The 17,468-nt window shown below is 38.6% G+C and overlaps 1 protein-coding gene across 1 annotated transcript in view; it reads right to left on the reverse strand.

Annotated features, from left to right (window-relative positions):
* Positions 1-321: 321 nt before the first annotated feature.
* Positions 322-17,468, reverse strand: part of LOC143034549 (dehydrogenase/reductase SDR family member 11-like) — a 37,752-nt gene continuing 20,605 nt past the window's right edge. Inside the window, exons 6-7 of the mRNA XM_076200758.1 lie at positions 14,079-14,237; positions 322-509 (exon numbers count right to left, since the gene is read on the reverse strand). Of these exons, the coding sequence (XP_076056873.1) occupies positions 468-509; positions 14,079-14,237 (201 nt within the window). The 3' untranslated portion in view covers positions 322-467. The remainder of the gene's footprint in view (positions 510-14,078; positions 14,238-17,468) is intronic.

Below are 17,468 nucleotides of genomic sequence, written 5' to 3' on the forward strand. Positions count from 1 at the left end.
ATCGTTTCTGCTCCATGAATTATATTGTGAGCATCAGGAAGGGAATGATCATATGATGAAGCAGTAGCAGTAGACCAGCTCAGACTGTCAGATCCTGTTGTGGAAATGCTGTGCCTCATTTTACTGCCCTAAACCCAAGCAGTGTGGCTGGGAACAGGGTTCACCCTTCATTCACAATCTATGAGTGGTCAGATGGAAGGAGCATTACACGAGTTTTAATTTATATGCACTGGGTTTGTTCTATGACTTGTTTACTTACCACCCCCATATAAGGTAAGCTGGCTCAATCAAAGTTATGTTGGATAAAAGAAACAATTTGAAGTTATGACGATTTTATGATCCCAAACAAGTACTGGCTACCATCAAAATAATGCTCTTTGCCAGGACTGATCTATACCATACAAATCAGTCTTTCTATGGGCAAATTGGAAGATATGATCTTGATACCATTTTAAGATACTAATACTTCACATTTTTTGTTCAGTTGCCCTCATCAGGATGTCATGGATCTGAAATATAAGGAAATGACCATAAAGATGATACCACAACAAATATCAAAACATCTAATTAATAGTGATGTTTTAAATCTATATGTCCATGTACATAATACTGTTAACACAGCAAGTCCAGGCATAAGTTTCATGCAGTCAATAATTTAGGGACTTTAGAGACATCTCTATGGACCAGAGTCACACAATTTTTTTTTTTTTTTTTTTTTTCAATTAATGGAGAATGATTATCAATAAATCAATCAATCCGTTGCCCCTGGCCTCTCTTGCAGACCTGTAACCTATAATCCACAATCAATTCTGATCTCTTTTAACTTCTTGTATTCTTCATTTCTACTGCCCAGTTATCCTTTACCACCTATATGATTCCATCCCTTGCATGACAGTGTCACAAAGGACAGAAACAATAATTATTTCTTCCTGTTTTCTCTATTTTCCACAGGAGAGGATGGGAAGTGGGGTTTGCCGTGTAAGTGAAGCAGCCCTGCTGTGGATGTGCTGTGTCCTGCTGCATTGCTTCTGACCCAGACAGTGTGCACGAGACAGGCATGACCCTTCATCCATGAGGAGCTAAGAGTTAAAGAGAGAAATAAGGGTGGTGGATGGGAGTGGGTGTGTGCCCTGACTAAGCTACCTCCCTTATAAGGGGGAAAAAGTCCTTGGTATACAAATAGAATAACTAACTAGATTTAAATACACATTTTCTGGGGTAACAGACAACTAGAGAAATATATTTGTAGATTATGCCATAAAACTTAGGAAAATAAAAATGGACAACTCAAGATGCAGTCCTACAAGTTCTTAACACAATATATTTAAGGAGATAGAAAGTATGACAAACACATCAACCAAGGTAATAATACACAATCCTAGCACAGTCCCAACTTTACCATAACTATTCACTCTCTCCATTTCCTACTTTCACACAAGCTCTACTCATGTAAAAAAAAAAATTGACTGCCCTCAGTAGATTTCTCTCACTATCCCAAACATCCGCAACAGATGTCATGATGCCTCTCAGTTAACCCTGTCATAAGCCTTCTCCAATTCTATAGATGCTCAAAAGACAAGCTTACTCTAGCCAAAAACTTCTTGCAAATGTCTTGCTATGAAAATTTCTATGCATCATCTACCTTCCTTAAATGCACACATACACACACATTTGCCATTATGTGAATGGCATGGATGAGGGTGTGGAATGTTACATGACCATTCCTTGTAGATGACACAAAACTGTTAAAGAAAGTGAGTACTGAAATGGATTGTGAGCCACTGCAGAGAGATCTGAAAAGAGTTTGGGAATGGAGTCAGAAGTGGGAAGTGGACTTTATCATTAAGAAATGTAGTGTAAAAAAAATGGAAAAGTAAAAAAAGGATATCTGGACAACATAAAATTGGTGCAAAGGAAGTAAAGAGAGTGGGATCTGAAAAAGACCTGGTAGTAATCATCACAAAGGATATTTCTCCTGATAAACATAAACAAAATTGTTGGAGAAACCTACAACTTGCTAAGATCAATAAAAGTGGCCTATACTAACTTGTACGAATAGATGGTAAAGAAAATACTAGTCACACTGATAAGGCCAAAATTGGAGTATGCAGTGACACTAAGGTCACCCATTACTAAAAAGAATATAAGGAAAATTGAGAGAATCCAGAGAGCAACTACGAAGATGGCTCCAACACTATCAAAACTGTCATATAAAGACAGATTGTCAAAACTAGAATTACTGACTATGGAACAAAGAAGAGAAAGAGGTGACTTGTTGACCATCACAGAATTATGAGAGATATAGAAGCCCTTAATAGAGAAGACTTACTAAATTGGAATAAGAGAAACACAAGAGGACATGGAAGGAAGCTCAAAAAGGACAGTTATAGAAAAGACCTGAAAAAGAACAGCTTTCCCCATAGAGTGGTGGATGTATGGAACACACTAGACAAAACAATAGTATGTGCAAAAACAATACACGAATTTAAGGGCAAATTAGATACAGCGATATACAGAGATGGGACAACATAAGCATAGCTCCCCTTCCTGTAAGATACAACTAGGTAAATACATATACATACACACACCCAACAAACTATAGACCGGTCTCCCTTACAACCATAATAGCAAAAATATGTGAAAAACTTATCAAAAGTAGATGGGTTAAACATCTGGAAGAAAATAATATACTGAATCCAAAACAATGTGGCTTTAGACACAGAAGATCATGTGCCACTAACTTGGTTTGCTTTTACTTGAGGCTAATAGAAGTAATGCAAGAAAGAGACAGATGGTCTCATTGTGCTTTCCTAGGTTTACAAAAAGCATTTGATAAAGTACCACACAAAAAGCTACTAAGAAAAATCAAAATAATAGGTGGTTTACAAGGAAAGTTATTGAAATGGATGGAAGCTTTATTGAATGGGAGAAAAATGAAGGTGGTACTTAAGAGTCAAAAACTCGACCTGGGAAGAAATGATAAGTGGAGTCCCACAGGGTTCTATATTGGCTCCGATCATGTTTGCTATATATATAAATGACATAGATGAAAGTGTGGAATGTTATATGAACTTCTTCGCAGATGATTAAAAAATACTAAAGAAAGCAGGTACAGAGGAAGAATGTGTATCACTACAGAGAGACCTAGATAAAGTCTGGGAATGGAGTCAAAACTGAGAAGTGAACTTCAACATCAAAAAATATAGTATAATGGATTTTGGAAAAAGTAAAAATAGAATATCAGGGCAATATAAGTTTGGTACAAAGGAAGTAAAAAAGTTAGCTCGGAAAGGGACCTAGGAGTAATTATCAGCAATGACATGTCACCAGACAAGCATATAAACAAAATAGTTGGAGAAATCTTTAATTTAATAAGATCAATGAAAATGGCCTTTGACCACTGGGATGAAGAAATGGTAAAGAAAATATTAGTCATATGGATAAGACCAAGATTGGAGTACGCTGCGACCCTATGGACACCCAGTACAAAAAAAGAATACAAAGAAATTGGAAAGAATCCAAAGAGCAACAACAAGTATGGTACCAACACTATCTAAATTGACATATAAACAAAGATTGTCCAAACTGCAACTACCAACCCTGGAACAAAGAAGAGAAAGAGAAGATCTACTGACCATTTACAAAATTATGAAAGGGGTGGAAGTCCTCAAGAGAGAAGGTTGAATAAAATGGGATAAAAGAAAAACAAGAGGACATGAAAAAAAAAAACTCAAAAGGGATAGGTATAGAAGAGATCTGAAAAAGAAGTTTCTCACACAGAGTGGTAGATGCCTGGAACAAATTGGATGAGACAATAGTGTGTGCAAAAACTATACAAGAATTTAAGAACAAGCTAGATGCTGAAAGGTACAAAGATGGGTCACTACAAGCATAGCTCTCTTCCCGTATAATACAACTAGGTAAATACACCCACACACGACCCAACCCTGGAACAAAGAAGAGAAACAGGAGATCTACTGGCCATTTACAGAATCATGAAAGGCATGGAAGTCCTCAAGAGAGAAGATTTATTAAAGTGGGATAAAAAAATAAATAAAATAAGAGGACATGAAAAGATACTCAAAAAGGATAGTTATAGAAGAGATCTGAAAAAGAATAGTTCCCACACAGAGTGGTATGTCTGGAACAAATTCGATGAGACAACAGTGTGTGCAAAAACCATACAAGAATTTAGGAACAAACTAGATGTTGTTGAAAGATACAAAGACAGGTCACTACCAGCATGACTCCCTTCCCATATAATACAACTAGGTAAACACACACACACACACACACACACACACACACAACGAAAAAGCAAATTGGGTCAGGGACACAGTAGATAGGAAGAAATGTATTGTGGTTTATGGGCTTAAAGAAAAACAAGGATTGGCGAGGTACATGAGAGAAAAAGAAGAAAAAGAGACAGCAGTAGAAATCCTTAATGAAATTCAGGGGGGAGATAGTGATTCAGGCACAGACTTAGAAGAGACTTACAGAATTGGTCGCTATACTAAGGATAGGAATCGACCTCTAAAGATAAAACTAAGGTCACAAGTGGTAGTAGAAGACATATTTGAAAAAGTAGGTAACTTGGCAAAGAGTGAAAAATACAATAAGATATGGATAAAAAGAGAAATGAGTACTGAGGAATTAGAAAAAGAAAGGGCGCTAAGAGAAGAAGCAAAGGAAAAAAACTTGAAAAGATCGGAGACAGAATGCAAAGAATTCCAGTGGAGAGTAATAGACTTGAGATTAAGACAATGGCGCTTCAAAACGAACAAAACAAGGGAAGAAGAAACCAGGGAGAAGGAAGAAAATTAAAAGTGGCCTATACCAACATTGACGGACTAATTTCGGGACTGAACGAACTCAATGATTATCTGTTAGAAGCAAAACCAGACATAATGGGAATTGTAGAGACTAAACTAAGAGGTGAAATACCATCCACTGTTATCGGACAAGGTTTATACAACTACTGGATAAAAAACAGGGACAAGAAACAGGGAGGGGGAATCATGTTCTTGGCCAAGAAAGACCTAAAGGTGACAAAAATTGCAGAGGGCAAAGGTAATGCTGAATTGATCATGATAAAAGTCGAAGGCAAGAATATGAAAAGTAGAAAGTTTGTGGTGACTTATGTGCCTCCAAAAACAAGCGCTTGGAAAGAAATTGAACATAAAAAAATGCTAGATGACACAAGAAAATCACTCAATGAGATACTAATGGGTAAGGGTAATCTGGTAGTTATGGGGGACTTCAATTGCAAAGAAATTTGTTGGGACAGCATGACAGTGCAAGGAGGAGATGACTCGTGGGGCAATGTACTGCTAGATATGACCATGGAGTACACAATGACCCAATGGGTCCATGAAAACACAAGGTACAGAAATAATGAAGAGCCATCGAAACTAGATCTAATATTTACAACAGAGCCTGAAATAGTGCATAAAGTCCAGTATGAGACACCAATTGGAAAGAGTGACCATGTACTCATCGAAACTATACTAAAGGAAGAAATAGACATAGAGAGGAACGAAAAGCATAGGAAAGGAAGACTGAGGTACAACAAAACAGACTTTACAAAACTAAAGACATTCTTCCGGAATGCAAACTGGGAAATATTTTACAGGGAAGAAACAGCAGTGGAAGAGAAATGGAATATATTGATGGAAAACTACAATGAAGGGGTAAACAGGCATGTACCAAGACAAAAGCGAGAGAGAGAGTACATTAAATGTTGGTTCAACAAAAGATGCAGTGAGGCAAAAGACAGAAGGGACAAAGCTTGGAAAAAGTGGAGAAAAGACAAAAAACAAAGCAAATGGCAAATTTATGTTAACTATAGAAATGAGTATGTTAATGTGAGAAGAGAGGAGAAAAGGAACCATGAGAAGGATATTATAGACAAATGCAAAGAGCAACCCAAACTATTCTATCGGTATGTGAATGGTAAACTTAAAAACAAACAGGAATTGGTGAAACTATGCCAAGGAAACATAGAATACACAGAAGATTTAGAGATGGCCGAAGTCATGAACAATCACTTTAAATCTGTTTTCACCAGAGAGAAAATACCGAATTGTGACATAGACAAAAACAAGAAATCTCCCCTCATGAATGAGTTTACAGCATCACTAAAGGAAATATCAGAACATTTATCAAGGCTGGATGTCAGAAAATCACATGGCCCGGACGGTATTGCAAATTGGATTCTAAAGGAGTGCAAAGAAGAACTAACAGACAAAATACACATCTTAATAAACAGCTCACTCAAAGAAGGAAAGATACCCGAGGACTGGAAAAACGCTAACATTGTACCAATACACAAAGGAGGAAACAAAGAAGAACCCACCAACTATAGGCCAGTATCACTAACAAGCACCATTGCCAAAATTTGTGAGAAAATAATCAAGAATAGATGGGTAAAACATCTGGAAGACAATGACATATTAAACCCAAGACAATTCGGATTCAGACAAGGAAGATCATGCTCCACAAACTTAATATGCTTTTACTCAAGACTAATAGACATAGTGCAAGAAAGAAATGGATGGGCTGATTGTGCATTCCTAGACTTGCAAAAAGCCTTTGACAAAGTACCACACAGAAAACTACTAAAAAAACTGGAACACATAGGAGGAATACAGGGAAACCTACTAAAATGGATAGAGGACTTTCTGACTGGTAGAAAGATGAGAGTAGTGCTCAGAGAAAAATATTCAGACTGGAAAGAGGTGATCAGTGGAGTACCGCAAGGATCTGTGCTGGCACCAATAATGTTTGCTATCTATATGAATGACATGGATGAGGACGTGAACTGCTACATGAGCTTCTTTGCCGATGACGCCAAACTGCTAAGGAAAATAGAAACTGATGAGGACTGTGAAGCACTGCAAGAAGACCTAAATAGGGTATGGAACTGGAGTCAGAAATGGGAAGTGGACTTTAATACTAAGAAGTGTAGCATAATGGAGTTTGGAAAAAGCAAAAACAGAATATCAGGAAAATATACAATTGGAACCAAAGAAGTAAAGAAAGTAGGATCCGAAAAAGATTTGGGAGTAATTATCACGAACGACTTGTCCTATGATATACAGATTAACAAAATTGTCGGGGAGACTTACAATTTGCTAAGATCAATAAAAGTGGCGTTTACATACTTGGACGAAGACATGATGAAAAAAATATTGGTTACATTGATAAGGCCTAGATTAGAGTATGCAGCGACATTGTGGTCCCCCAGTACCAAAAAGAATATAAAGAAAATAGAAAGAATCCAAAGAGCAGCTACAAAAATGGCACCTGCACTTGCAAACCTATCATACAAAGAGAGATTGGCTAAACTGGAGTTACCGACACTGGAGCAAAGAAGAGAGAGAGGTGACCTATTGACCATCTACAGAATCATGAAAGGCACAGAGGTACTCGATAGTGAGAACTTACTTAACTGGGACAAAAGAAACACAAGAGGACATGGAAAGAAAATAAAAAAACATAGCTATAGAAGAGAACTGAAGAAAAACAGTTTTCCTCATAGAGTTTTGGACACTTGGAACAAACTGGACAATGAAATAGTATGCGCAAAAACCATTCATGAGTTTAAAAACAAACTAGACACTGCAAGATACAAAGTCGGGACAACACGAGCATAGCTCCCCTTCCCGCAAAATACAACTAGGTAAATACAACTAGGTAAATACACACACACACACACACACACACACACACACACACACACACACACACACACACACACACACACTTTCGTCGGATGGACGGCGAGAATTGGAATTCCGAAGAAAAAGGAAAATATACGTGGATCTCAACGTCAAGGAAGTGCTTAATTGTATTTATAGGGAAGGGGAAACTCGTGGTGTAGTGGGAAAGTGATAAAAAAGGAGAAGGGGAGGAATTATTGAGAGAAATGGAAGGAAATGAGGAAGAGGGGGACATGGTCCAGGAGGCCAGGCGTCTTGTAAACAAAAGACGGACCGATGATGACGATGATTTTTGGTGATGACGGGATCAACAAAAATATAAAGATTAGAAATAAAGATAAGAGCAACACAGTGGAAGGTGATGATAATAGTTTCCAGGGATTTAAATAGGGTGGGGGGATACCAACCTCCCCCGATTAGCAAGACTAGAGGAAAAAATTGATAAAATGACCGAGCATTGGGAAAATAAGTTCGGTAACGTAGCCAAGATTGTGCAGAGAGTTGAAAGATTGGAAGAACTAGAGAAGGCGAACAAAAACTTAACTTTAGAAATAGAAGAATAAAAAAAACAGTTAGAAGAGGTAAAAGATGAGAATGAGAAATTAAAGACGAATAATAAAGACAATAAAGAGGCCATAGCAAAGGAAGCACAGGGTTGGAAAAAAATCCAAGAAAACAGTAAAGTTGCATTTACTGACATAATTAAGCAACAAATGAAAGAACAAACTGAAGACTCAGTTATTAAAGTGATGAGACAGAAGGAGAATATAGTAGGAGACTTAGCAGACAAAGAAATGTATAATTATATGAGGAATGGAAGACAAATTTAACCAAAATAGAACCACAAGAATTAAAGAGGAAAAAGAAAAAGTAAACAGTTTACTAGAATTAGTTCAGGAAGATCAACCTGAAATCATGAAACAGATTGATGAGATGTTTAGGCTCGGAAAATATAGTACAGATAAGACCAGACCAATTAAGATTAAATTCAGGTCACAAACAACAGCAGAGAATATCTTAGCAAAAACAGGGAAACTGACAGCAAGTGAACAATATAAAAAGGTATGGATAAAAAGAGAAATGAATAAAGAGGAAAGAGAGGAAGAAAAAATGAAAAGGCAAGAAGCTGAATGGACCATAACAGAGAGAAACAAAAAAGAAACAGAAAATACAATGGAAATAACAGAAAGTTAAGAGTATCCTACACAAATATAGATGGATTAATAACAGGACTGAATAAACTGAACGAGTATCTGAAGGAAAAAGAACCGGATATAATGGGAATTGTAGAAACAAAATTAAAAGGTCCACTACCACCCAACAGCATAGGACACAATGCATATAATTATTGGATTAGAAGCAAAGAGATAACAAGGGGGTGGAGTTATGTTCCTGACTAAGAAGGATATAAACGTGAAGAGTGTCACATATGGAAAGAATACAGTAAAGATGATTATGATAGAAGTAGAAGACAGAGATAAGAAGAGCAGAAAGTTTGTAATAAACTACGTGCCCCCAAAAACAGCCTCGTGGGAAGAGAGTGAATATAAAAGTATGTTAGAAGACACAAGAATAACATTAAATAAGATAATGGAAGATGGAGGAAGAATAGTTATGATGGGCGACTTTAATTGCAAAGAAGTCTGCTGGGAAGAGATGACAGTAAAGGGTGGAGAAGATTCATGGGGAAATGTTCTACTTGAGATGATTATTGACCATACAATGACACAATGGATTCAAGAGAACGCTAGGTATAGAAATGAAGAAGAACCATCGAGACTAGACCTAATAATCACATCAGAACCTGAAATAGTGGAAAAGATAGAATACCAGGCACCAATAAGTAAAAGTGACCACATATTGATAGAACTAGAACTAAATGAGGAAAAATACATGAAAAGAAATGAACAATATAGAAAAGGAAGATTGATGTATGAAAAAACAAATTTTGATACAATAAGAGAATCCTTTCAAAATGAAAACTGGGAAAGAATACACAAAGAAGATACAACAGTAGAAGAGAAATGGAATATTTTGACAAAAATTTATAATATAGGAGTGGAAAAGTATGTCCCAAGACAAAAACAAGAAAAAGAATATGTAAAATGCTGGTACAACAAAAGTTGTAGGGAGTTAAAAGACAAAAGAGACAAAGCTTGGACAAAATGGAAGAAAGACAAAAGACCTGTAAAATGGAAAATATACACTAGTTATAGAAATGAATATGTACAAGCGTGCAGAGACGAAAAAAGAAAATATGAAAAAGATGTCATAGAAAAATGTAAAGATCAACCAAAACTATTTTACAGATTTGTAAACAACAAACAGAAAAACAAACAAGAATTAGAGAAATTACGACAAGGAGGAATTGAATACAGAGGAAATAGAAATAGCAGAAATTATGAACAAGCATTTTAAATAGGTGTTTACAAGGGAGAACATACAACCTGGAGAGATCGAATGGGAAGAGAAAGTCCCCCCTATGAAAGAAATAGAAGTAACAAAGAATGAAATAATGAAACACTTGAGTAATCTTGATGTCAGAAAATCGCATGGACCAGATGAAATAGCAAACTGGATTTTGAAAGAATGCAGGAATGAACTGGAGACAAAATACAAATCATAATAAACAGTTCCTTGAAAGAAGGAAAAGTTCCAAAAGATTGGAGAAGAGCAAATATAGTACCTATATACAAAGGAGGAAATAAAGAGGACCCTACAAACTATAGACCAGTCTCTCTAACAAGTACAATAGCAAAAATCTGTGAAAGAATTATCAAAAGTAGATGGGTAAAGTATTTAGAAAAAAACAACGTACTAAATCCAAGGCAGTTTGGATTCAGACAAGGACGATCATGCGTCATCAATTTAATATGTTTCTATTCAAGGCTAATAAATATAATACAAGAAAGAGATGGATGGGCTGATTGTGTATTTCTAGACCTAAAAAAAAGCTTTTGACAAAGTACCACATAAGAAGTTACTTAAGAAATTAGAAACTGAAGGAGGAATACAGGGCAAACTGCTTAAATGGATGGAAGACTTTTTGCAAGAAAGGAAAATGAGAGTAGTGATAAGAGACAAACACTCTAACTGGGATGAAGAAATAAGTGGTGTTCCCCAAGGAACAGTTTTGGCCCCAATAATGTTTGCTATATATATTAATGATATGGATAAAGAAATTGAAAGTTTAATGAGATTCTTTGCAGATAACGCAAAACTGTTAAAAAAAAAAAGTGAGCACGGAAGAAGATTGTGAGTCACTACAGAGTGATCTCAATAAAGTATGGGAATGGAGTAGGAAGTGGGAGATGGAGTTCAATACCATAAAGTGTAGTATAATGGAATTTGGAAAAAGCAAAAACAGAATGATAGGATCATATATATTGGGAGAAGAAGGAATAAAAAAAAGTTGAAAATGAGAAGGACCTGGGAGTCATTATTATGAATAATATGTCACCTGAGAAACATATAGATAAGATTTTTGGAGAAACTTATAATTTAATAAGAACAATCAAAGTGACATTTACATACCTGGATGAAGAAATGGTGAAGAAAATACTAATCACTTTGATAAGACCAAGATTGGAATATGCAGCAACGATGTGGTCACCAAGTACAAAAGAAAAAAAAATGTATAAAAAAAACTTGAAAGAATACAAAGAGCAATTACAAAATTGGCACCAACACTCTCAGAACTACCATATGAAGAGAGACTAGCAAAACTTGAACCACAGACACTAGAGCAAAGAAGGGAGAGAGGAGATTTGATAACTATTTACAGAATCATGAAAGGCATAGAAATTATTGATAGAGAGCATATAATAAAATGGGATGAAAGAAATAGAAGAGGACACGGAAAGAAAATAAAAAAAGACAGCTATAGAATAGATATGAAAAAGAAGAGCTTTCCTCACAGAGTAACAGACATTTGGAACAAGTTAGATGAGAAAGTGGTGTGTGCAAATACAATACATGAATTTAAAAATAGTTTAGATAAAATGAGATATGAAGACGGGACACCACGAGCATAGCTCCCCTTCCCGTAAAATACAACTAGGTACAACTAGGCAAATACACACACATACGTCGGTCGAAGTGACATCGAAGTTTGGAACTCCAGGAAAACTTCAAGTTTTGTCGATCTCAACTAAGAGGGAGTACCTTTGTTGTATCAGTAGGGAAGGAGAAAGCTCGTGGTGTAGTGGGAAGGTGAAGAAAAAGGAGAAAGGGAGGGATTACTGAGGAAAATGGAAGGAAATGTGGAAGGAGACGAACGGGCTCCCTCGGGCGTCAGAAGAAATGTAAACAAGAGGGCTGCACACGACGCAGGTGAAGTCGAAAGTATCAGTAAAAGCACTATGATCAGAAATATAGATAAGAACAACACAATAGAAAGTGGAGATAATAATTTCCATGGGTTTAATGAGGGAGGGGATGCCAACCTCCCCCGATTAGCAAATCTAGAGGAAAAACCAGAGAAATTATCGAACACAGGGAGGTTAGGTTCAGCCACCTTACACGGATTACGCAAAGAGTTGATAAACTGGAAGAATTAAAGAAGGAGAACCAAAACCTAACTAAAGAAACAGAAGAATTAGAAAGACAGTTAAAAGAAGTGAAAGATGAAAATGGGGAATTAAAGAAGAATAACAAAGAGAATAAAGAGTCCATAGCAAATGAGGTACAGGGTTGGAGAAAAGTCCAAGAGAACAACAAAATTGTATTTAGAGATATAGTGACACAACAGATGAAAGAACAATCTAAGGACACAGTTATTAAAGTGATGTGAGAAAAGGAGAATATAGTAAGAGACTTAACTTGATGGAATTGCAAACTGGATATTGAGAGAATGTATAGACAAACTAACGGACATAATACACAAGATAATTGACTTCTCACACAAAGAAGGAAAAGTACCACAAGATTGGAAAAATGGAAATATTGTACCAATATACAAAGGAGGGTACAAAGAAAATCCAACAAACTATAGACCGGTATCCCTTACAAGCACAATAGCAAAAATATGCAAAAAAGTTATTAGGAATAAATGGATTAAATAATTGGAAGAGAACAAAATACTAAATCCCAAACGATTTGGTTTTAGAAGTGGAAGATCATATACCACAAACTTAATATGCTTTTACTCAAGATTAATAGAAATAATACAAGAAAGAGACAGATTGTGTTTTCTTGGACTTACAAAAGGCTTTTGACAAAGCACCACACAAAAAGCTACTAAGAAAAATTGAAATGATAGCTGGAATACAAGGAAAGTTATTGGAATGGATGAATGATTTCTTGAACGGAAGAAAAATGAGAGTGGTACTAAGAGACAACAACTCAAAATGGGAAGATATGATAAGTGGAGTCCCTCAAGGCTCTGTATTGGTTCCAATAATGATTCCTATTTATATAAATGATATGGATGAAGGTGTGGAATGTTATATAAACTTCTTTGCAGATGATGCGAAACTACTAAGGAGAGTAAATACAGAGGAAGACTGTAAATCTTTTCAAAAAGACCTAGACAAAGTCTTGAAATGGAGTCAGAATTGCGAAGTGAACTTCAACATAAAGAAATGTAGCATAATGGAATTTGGAAAAGGCAAAAATAGAATATCATATAAATACAAAATTGGTACAGAGGAAGTGAAAAAAAAAGTAAAATCGGAAAGGGGCCTAGGAGTAACTATCTCAAATGACATGACACCAGACAAACATATCAATAAGTTAGTCGGAGAAATTTTTAGCTTATTAAGATCAATGAAAGTAGCCTTTGATTACATGGATGAATAAATGGTTAAGAAAATACTAGTTACACTGATAAGACCAAAATTGGAATACGCTGCGACACTATGGACACCTAGTTCCAAAAAAACATAAACTAGAAAGAATTCAGAGAGCAATGACGAAGATGGCGCCAACACGTTCCAATTTGACATACAAAGATTGGATAAACTAAATCTACCAACCCTGGAACAAAGAACAGAAAGAGGTGATTTGCTAACCATTTACAGAATTATGAAAGGGATGAAAATTCTTGATAGAGATGACTTACTAAAGTGGGACAGAAGAAAAACAGGAGGACACGAGAAGAAACTTAAGAAAGACAGTTACAGAAGAGATCTAGAAAAAATAGCTTCCCACACAGAGTGATAGATATCTGGAACATATTGAATGAGGAAACCGTGAGTGCTAAAACTATACATGACTTTAAGAAAAACTGGATGCGGAAAGTTACAAAAGCGGGTCACAACTAGGTACATACAACTTGGTAAACTAGGTAAATGCACACATGAATATATCAAGGCTCCCAGAACATTACTTTCTCTATTAAGAAATAAAAATCCTTACCTGAACATGTTGAGGTGTAGACAATGCATAAACCACTGATGCAGCAACATCCTCTACTTCCAAACATTTTAGTGATGAATATAAATCCTTTGCTAGTGATGGATTGTCTTTCCACATCCGATATGCAAACTCAGTCTCCACCACCCCTGGACTAATTGACTGAAAGTTATTAAGAAATAGAATATCTTGTCAGGTATGTTGTGGATGAGATCAAGTATTACAATTGCTGACTTGAAATGCAAAATGTTTGAGAAATTACTTACATGATTATGGGAAATAACTTGATCATGACTAACCAGAATGAAAACATGTCTAGTGTAACGTGGATAACATGTACAATTAAAAATCAAGTACAAGTCACAAGCAATGGCAATTAGTCTTGGAAGTTAGCGGGCAAAGACAACTTTGAAAATATTTGGATTAGGAGAGATCCTACAAAGGACAAATAAGCAAAGACATGTAAACTTGTAAATCAAGCCAAGGATAAGAACATGAAGAAGATGGATCAGAAGAAGTACCAACTTTTCTGGGGAGGTCTAAATCAGATACAGAGGAAATAGTATCAATAGAGAGAAGAGGGTGAGATGGTGCTGGAGGCAGCAATAGAAAATTAGATGTGGCTTATGTTAATATAGTTGGCTTCCTTATCATACAGGTTGGATATTATTATACTGGTAATCTTGCCCCGTGTTGGGCAGCCAATATTAGGCTGTTTGAGGCAAACTCTGATGGAGAGAGAGTTGGTTTTATTTAGCAATGACTATTGGGCGCCAGTGTTATGATAGGGCTCGCGTTAAGGACGAGAAAAGGGGGAGGGGGCGAGACGGCGAGGGAGGTGACGACTGTAGGTCTCAAGTCGTGTCCCAATTTGGCCGGCTTGCGGGGGAGGGGGGAGGGAGTGAAAAAACGGGAGCAGCGGGCCAGGCTCACGTATGATGCTCTGAGGTGATCTACATCTTTGGCGTTCGTCCAGCCTTTATATACACGGGTAGGTCATGACCCGTACTCCTAATTGGTGTGAGGTCAAGTGTGATGCGTGGGAAGTCGTAGGCAAAACGTTCTGACACTAGTGACTCACGAAGACAGAGGGTATGCGTTCCTCAATGAATCCAGTGTTTATCATCACGTGGCTGGCCGAGGTGCAGGTTAGTCATCGCTGGGCGATGCTGGTACTGCACGTGTTTCCTCAAGGAGGTTTTGTCCCCCTGCGGGCCTCAAGGAAACTCAGGGTCAAGTCACGAGGCTGGATCACGCAAGTGTGTCCCATGGGACCACTTGGGGGTCAGTAAGGTTGTGGGGAGGCCAGAGAAGAGGTGAGGATGGGAGTGAGAACCGAGAATAAGGACTAATCCTAACACGACCCCACAGAAGTCGAGGCTGGAAGTGAAGCCACGTGGAGTCTTGACAAGAAATCGTCAAGAAAGTTGTCCTCACGAAGGGGGCCGGAACTTGAAGGCGGGGGTGGAGCTGGCCCTCAGACTGCAGGAGTAGCAGTAGGTTATGGTCCATTTGCCACAGGGTAGCAAGCCTTGGGGCACTTGGCTACCCCCGTGGGACCGGGGGTGTCCTGTACATCGTGGATGATGTTAAAAAGGTTAGGATCTTGTATCTGGAACGTGTCCTGGGATCGCATCGTACGGCGTTGGAGCATGATTACAAAATATCTCTGAAAAGATAAACACTTGAGAATAGTCATGGTTAGTGGGTAGGGCATTAGGACACCCAGGACATCGTGGACTTGACTGTCGAGGTTGCTAGTCATTAGCTTTACCGGAGTCGAGGTGCAGGACCTTGTGATCTCTGTTGAGCGTGTGGGTGGGTCAAGATGGGGATGTTCACAGCCCTAGTTTGCTAAATGATCTAGTGGTGGTGGCGGCAGGCCACGGATATACCTGTGGTAGGCGAGAGTATAGGCAATCGAACTGGCAGTTGGCAGGCGTAGCAGGCAGCAACGGCATTTGAGTTGGTGGGCAGTGGTGGCAGACGATCTGACGGACAAGTGGCAGTAGTCGGTGGCAGCTGATCTGGCAGACAAGTGGTGGCAGTCGATCTGGCAGACAAGTGACGGCAGATTCCTGCGGTACGCTAGAGTGTAGTCAGTAAATCTGGCAGTTCCCAGACAACCTGGCAGTCAGTAGATGACCTGGCAGTTGGAAGAATACCTGGCAGTCGGCAGACCTGGCAGGCAGCAACGTCAGTCGAGCTGATGGGCAGGCTAGATGGCAGATAGCAGACCTGGTAGGGAAACTGGCAGTTGTGCTGCCATGCGATCTAGCAGACTCGTGACGGCAGTCGACCTGGCAGTCGAACAACAACAGATAGTCTGGCAGATCGAGTGGTGGGTGGCAGCAGTCAAGTGGCAGATGATCTGGCAGATCAAGTGGTGACTGGCAGCAGTCGAGCGGCAGGTAGCGGTGGCAGATGATCTGGCAGGTCAAGTGTCGGCTGGTAATAGTCGAATGGTGGTTGTTGATCTGGTGGTAGTCGAGCGGCAAAGCTGGGGATCGGGGGCCCCAAACGTTTGGCAGCCAATATTAGGCTGGTAGTCTTGCCCCACATTGGGCAGCCAATATTAGGCTGGTTGAGGCAAACTCTGATGGAGAAAGATAGTTGGTTTTATTTAGCAATGAATGTTGGGCACCAATGTTATGATAGGGCTCATGTTAATGGCAAGAAAAGGGGGAGGGGATGAGACAGTGAGGGAGGTGATAATTGTGAGTTTCAAGTCATGTCCCAACTTGGTCTGCTTGCGAGGGAGTGAGAAAACAGGAGCAGCTGGCCAGGCTCACGTATGATGCTCTGAGGTGATCTGAATCTTTGGCATTCGTCCAGCCTTTATATACACGGGTAGGTCATGACCCGTACTCCTAATTGGTGTGAGACTAATTGTGATGCGTGGGAAGTCGGAGGCAAAATTTTCTGACACTGGTGACTCACGAAGACAGAGGATATGCGTTCCTCAATGAATCCAGTGTTCATCATCACGTGGCTGGACGAGGTGCAGGTTAGTCATCGCTGGGCGATACTGGTACTGCACGTGTTTCCTCAAGGAGGTTTTGTCCACCCGTGGGCCTCAAGGAAATTCTGGGTCGAATCACGCGGCTGGGTCGCGCGAGCGTGCTCTATGGGACCACTTGCGGGTCAGTAATATCGTGGGAAAGCCAAAGAAGAGGTGAGGACGGGAATGAGAACCGGAAGTGAGGACTACTCCTAACAGATATCAATGACTACTTCAAGAGAAATGGACCTGATATTTTGTGCTTTGTAGAGACCAGCCTACCAAGAAATGTTAATCTACAGCTGGGAAATAATTCATACACTATTTGATGAAAGATATAACTGGAGGTGGGGTGATGACTGTTGTGAGAAATTACATTGATGTAAACATAT

Source organism: Oratosquilla oratoria, chromosome 17 (assembly GCF_046742065.1).
Source record: "Oratosquilla oratoria isolate Oo_2021 chromosome 17, ASM4674206v1, whole genome shotgun sequence".
NCBI lineage: Eukaryota > Metazoa > Arthropoda > Malacostraca > Stomatopoda > Squillidae > Oratosquilla > Oratosquilla oratoria.